At 44.4% G+C, this 5757-nt stretch overlaps 1 protein-coding gene across 1 annotated transcript; it reads left to right on the top strand.

Annotated features, from left to right (window-relative positions):
* Positions 1–4574: 4574 nt before the first annotated feature.
* LOC110866588 lies at positions 4575–5455 on the top strand. The gene is made up of 2 exons (XM_022115731.1): positions 4575–4886; positions 5423–5455. The coding sequence occupies exons 1-2, from the start codon at positions 4575–4577 to the stop codon at positions 5453–5455; spliced, it is 345 nt and encodes a 114-aa protein (XP_021971423.1).
* The last annotated feature ends 302 nt before the right edge of the window (positions 5456–5757 follow it).

Below are 5757 nucleotides of genomic sequence, written 5' to 3'. Positions count from 1 at the left end.
CTCTAGAACTTAGTGATTCTTGTCGTTTGAAACCACCTTAGCTTTTAACACTCGAATCTGAGAATCTTTTGACGCAAGTTAAGAGGAACTGAGATGAACATGCAAATCACATTATCATTACGGGTGCACATGTAATAATAATTTGGGGTGCATGTGAGTCCCAGTGAGGCTTAGCGAGTGTTAAATGATTCTGACCCATTATCCGACATAATTGGGGATTCAACAATCTATAGGAGTCACAACGATGATTGACTTTCATTCAATCATGATCCTTACTCTTTCCATTCTTCTTGTGAATGCAGAAACATGAGTGGACATGGCGAACGCGGTGGTGGTCGCGGTGGTGGACGAGGCAATATCGTCATGACTCAGGCGGAACTGACGGATCTCATCGATACGCGTGTGGCTGAGGCTTTAGCAGCTCAGCAAGCTGGTACAACATTCACAACATGATGATTCTTATTCTTTATTCATATATTCAAACTCACATTCGTACGTTGTACATTCTTTCACCTCTAGGTCAACACGTGAACCAAAATCAGAACAATCTGCCAGTCTGTACGTTCAAGGTGTTCATGGATTGCAAGCCGCAAACATTCAATGGAGCCGAAGGAGCGGTGGGACTTCTCCGTTGGTTTGAGAAGGCTGAATCGGCTTTTGCCATGTGTAACTGTCCGACGGGGGATAGAGTGAAGTATGCTTCAGGCACTTTGGAGGATGGCGCCTTAACTTGGTGGAACGCCCAAGTTCAAATGCTTGGGATTGAAATGGCGAATGCAACTACTTGGGATTATTTCAAGGAGCTGATGTGTGAGGAGTACTGTCCTCGTGACCAAATTCAGAAGCTGGAGAATGAGTACTACCATCTGAAGATGGTGAAATCTGAGATCGAAGCTTATACGAAGCGATCTCACAAGCTAGCAGGCATGTGCCCAAACTTATCGAACCCGCCCCACAGGAGGATCGAGCTGTACATCAATGGTTTGGTGCCGCAAATCAAGGATATGGTTACTGCGGCAAATCTTGATAACTTACCACGGATTATCTATCTAGCACACAAGATCACTGATCAAGAAGTCGAACGGGGTTCACTACCAGAGCGTGGTGCGGCGACTACTCCAGCTGCCTATAACAAGCGTAAGTGGAATGATGCAGACAAGTCTTCCAACTCAAACCAGCAACAGAAGAAGACTGATAGCATCAACAACCGCAACTTCAACCAGTCTTCCTCTACAAATCAGAACCAGGACAACAACCAGAATCAGGGTTCTTACGTAGGTAAGCAACCGAAGTGCAACAAGTGTAACTACCATCATCATGGGCAGTGCACTCGAGTCTGTCAGAGATGTGACAAGGTAGGCCACATGGCGAAAGACTGTAGAGCTCTGTTCCTGAAACAGCAGCAACAGCAGCAACAACCGCAACAACAACAGCGACAACAGCCACATCAAAATCAGGGTTATCGGAAGGGATGTTTCCAGTGTGGGAGTGAGGGGCATATAAAAAAGAATTGTCCGAAGTTGAACAACAACAACAACAACAACAATAATAATGGGAACCGTAATAACAACAATAACGGGAGAAACAATAACAACAACACTGGGAACCACAACAATAACAATGGTAACAATGGCGGAAATGGCGCTCGTGGGAGAGCATTCACTATTGGCGCGTGTAACGCCAGGAACGACGGCAACGTCGTGACCGGTGTGTTTTCTGTGAACAATCTTTTCACCTCTGTTTTATTCGATTCTGGTGCCGATTGGAGTTACGTGTCATTGAAGTTCAATAGACTGTTAGAATCGACCCCGACACCTCTTGAAACCAAACACATCGTAGAATTGGCTGTTGGTAAGTCAATTGAAGCATCTCATGTTCACGTAGGATGCAAACTCGATCTCCTAGGTCAAATGTTTGACATTCACCTTCTTCCTGTCACTCTTGGTAGCTTTGACGTAGTCGTCGGTATGGACTGGTTGTCCAAACACCGAGCCGAAATCCTCTGCAAGGAGAAGATCGTCTGTATTCCTCTCCCTAGTGGAGACTCACTATCTATCTAGAGTCACCGAAATGGTGCTACGGTCGGCATCATTTCAGCTATGAAAGCCCAGAAGTGTATACAGAAGGGCTATCCTACTATTCTTGCTCTCGTTAGTGATACTCAATCTAGGAAAGGAAGATCGAAGAGATTCCAGTCGTTCATGACTTCTTTGATGTATTTCCCTAGGAACTTCCAGGATTACCTCCACATCGACAGGTGGAATTCCAGATTGAACTCACGCCAGGAGCAGCTCTGATTGCTCGTGCTCCATATCGTCTTGCACCGGGAGAGTTGCAAGAGCTGTTGAATCAACTACAGGAACTGTTGGATAGAGGTTTTATCCAACCTAGTTCTTCGCCGTGGGGAGCCCAGTCCTATTCGTGAAGAAGAAAGACGGGTCTTTCTGCATGTGTATCGATTATCGATAACTCAACAATGTGACGGTCAAGAACCGTTATCCTCTTCCTCGTATTGACTATCTGTTTGACCAGCTGCAAGAGTCAAGCTTCTATTCAAAAATCGATTTAAGATCGGGCTATCATCAGATGAGAGTCCGGGAGGAAGATGTTCCAAGACAGCTTTCCGAACGCGGTACGGCCATTACAAGTTTTTGGTCATGCCATTCGGGTTAACTAATGCACCTACGGTCTTCATGGATCTCATGAACCGTGTGTGCAAACCGTATCTCGATGATTTTGTCATTGTGTTTATCGATGATATCTTAATCTACTCAAAGAGCAAGGAGGACAACGAGCGACACTTGTGTCTTATCTCGGAACTCCTAAGGAAGGAGCAGCTTTATGCGAAATTCTCCAAGTGTGATTTCTAGATTCGAGAAGTCAACTTTCTTGGTCACGTGGTCAATGAATCGGGAATACATGTAGATCCAGCAAAGATCGATTCTATAAAGAATTGGGCGGCACCTAAGACTCCTACGGAGGTGCGACAATTTCTTGGTCTCGCGGGATACTATCGCAGATTTATTAAGGGATTTTCGAAAATCGCTCAACCTCTTACCGCTTTAACTCAGAAGGGTGTCACGTATTCGTGGGGTGCAAAACAGGAGAGTGCCTTCCAGCTTTTGAAACAAAAATTTTGTAGTGCTCCAATATTGTCTCTACGCGATGGTACAGATGATTTCGTGGTGTACTGTGATGCTTCTATTCACGGTCTCGGTTGCGTGCTGATGCAACGCAAGAAAGTGATAGTTTACGCTTCTCGACAGTTGAAGATTCACGAGAAGAATTACACGACTCATGACTTGGAGTTGGGAGCCGTAGTGTTTGCACTTAAAATCTGGAGGCATTACTTGTACGGTACTAAATGCACTATTTACACCGACCACAAGAGCCTTCAGCACATTTTCGATCAGAAGGAGTTGAACATGCGATAGCGTCGTTGGGTGGAACTCCTAAACGATTACGACTGTGCCATCAAATATCATCCAGGCAAAGCTAATGTTGTAGCTGATGCGCTCAGTCGGATGGAAACTAAGCCTAAGCATGTTCGAGCCTTACAACTCACAATCCACTCCAACCTTCCTGACCAGATTCATTCTGCCCAAACTGAGGCGTTGAAGGACGAGAACCTTCAAGCCGAATCCATGTGGGGCATGGAGAAACAACTCGCAACAAAATCTGACGGTATTCGCTACTTCATGGAGCGAATATGGGTCCCTTCACACGGTAATCTAAGAGAGCTTGTGATGGATGAAGCACACAAGTCTCGGTACTCTGTTCATCCGGGTTCTGATTAGATGTATCAGGATCTGAAAATCTTGTACTGGTGGCCGAGCATGAAAGCGAACATAGCGACGTATGTGAGCAAGTGCTTAACTTGTGCGAAAATCAAGGTAGAATATCAAAAACCGTCTGGTTTGCTTCAGCAACCCGAAATACCCATGTGGAAATGGGAACAGATCGCAATGGATTTTATCACCGGCCTACCAAGAACTCAAAGCGGAAACGATAGCATTTGGGTGATCGTTGATCGTTTGACAAAATCTGCACACTTCCTTGCGATCAAGGAAATTGACAAGTTTTCGCAACTTGCTAGTATTTACTTGAAAGAAGTGGTTTCTAGGCACGGGGTGCCGACCTCTATCATTTCTGATCGCGATCCGCGTTTTACGCCCGATTTGTGGAAAGTAATGCACAAATCATTCAGCTCACATTTATACATGAGTACCGCTTATCACCCTCAGACGGATGGTCAAAGTGAACGAACCATCCAAACACTCGAAGACATGCTGCGAGCATGTGTGATCGATTTTGGTAAAGGTTGGGAAAGACATTTACCTTTGGTAGAGTTTTCCTACAACAATAGTTACCATTCTAGCATTCAGGCAGCCCCGTTCGAGGCGTTATACGGACGGAAATGCCGATCTCCTCTTTGTTGGGCTGAGGTGGGTGACAGCCAAATCACGGGTCCAGAACTCGTACTCGAAACTTCTGAGAAGATTTTTCAAATCAGAAATCGTATGGCGGCAGCGCGTGATCGACAGAAAAGCTAGGCCGACAAGCGTGGGAAACCCATGGAGTTCGCCGTGGGCGATCATGTTCTGTTGAAAGTCTCACCCTGGAAGGGTGTGGTTCGTTTTGGGAAGCGCGGCAAGCTCAATCCGCATTATGTTGGGTCGTTCAAGGTTTTAGAAAGAATCAGTAAGGTGGCTTACAGGCTTGAGTTGCCCGACGAACTTGGTAACATTCACGACGTTTTTCACGTCTCTAATTTAAAGAAGTGTTTGTCCGATGAAACACTTGTGGTTCCTTTACAAGAACTGAAAATCGGTGACAAGCTGCAGTTTATCGAGGAACCTATCGAAATCATGGACCGGGAAGTCAAGGTCCGTAAACACAGTCGAATACTTATCGTGAGAGTTCGTTGGAACTCAAGACGTGGACCGGAGTTCACGTGGGAACGCAAGGATCAGATGATGCAAAAGTATCCTTACTTATTCAAAACTGCTGAGCCAGGCACTAATGCGACTAGCGGATTTCGGGACGAAATTCCCTTTCAAGTTGGGGATGATGTGGTACCCGAGGAAAATCCACAGTCATCTTAACTCACCGTTTCATTTCTCCGAGACTGCTTATCAAATTTCGGGACGAAATTTCTTTCAAGTTAGGGATGATGTGACAACCCGCAACTTCAGGTTACTACTTTAACCTAACCGTAGTTAATTTAATAATACATTCATAGCACTGCATTTAACTAGGGTTAGTTAAATGAGTCTACGTCGGTAATTCGGGGAACTACCGGAACACTTACATGATAACTCTCGAACGTTGGTGACGAACGCGAAAAATAAACTATAAACGGATGGTTTATATGAAACGTAGGTATTGTGTGACAAATACATGCTTTAATTGCAAATTACAGGATTGTTATGTGCTTTGTGTGGAAGCTAATTAGCTAAGGGTGTTTAGTGTTAATATTGAAAATAAAACAAAACTCCTTAACCTTAATCATTTCTCATAATTCCAATCATACGGCAGTTGCAAGTTCTCTAATCATTTAGGGTTTCACAAATCTCTAAACCTTTGATCTTTGATCTCTCAATTCTTCGAATCTAAGGTAATGTTCGTATCGTACATTGTTATTCTTAATCTATTGATTTCATGCAAACCCTAGCCTCCAAACAATGATTCTGTGTTTAGTTGATCCTTTAAATTGTTTGTACAATGTTTTGTGATTGTGTAAATACAAGTTGGCGT

The sequence above is a fragment of the Helianthus annuus genome, chromosome 7 (genome assembly GCF_002127325.2).
Source record: "Helianthus annuus cultivar XRQ/B chromosome 7, HanXRQr2.0-SUNRISE, whole genome shotgun sequence".
NCBI classification, from domain to species: domain Eukaryota; kingdom Viridiplantae; phylum Streptophyta; class Magnoliopsida; order Asterales; family Asteraceae; genus Helianthus; species Helianthus annuus.
The sequence above is the reverse complement of the archived record's forward strand: the minus strand, read 5'-3'. Positions and strand labels throughout refer to the sequence as shown.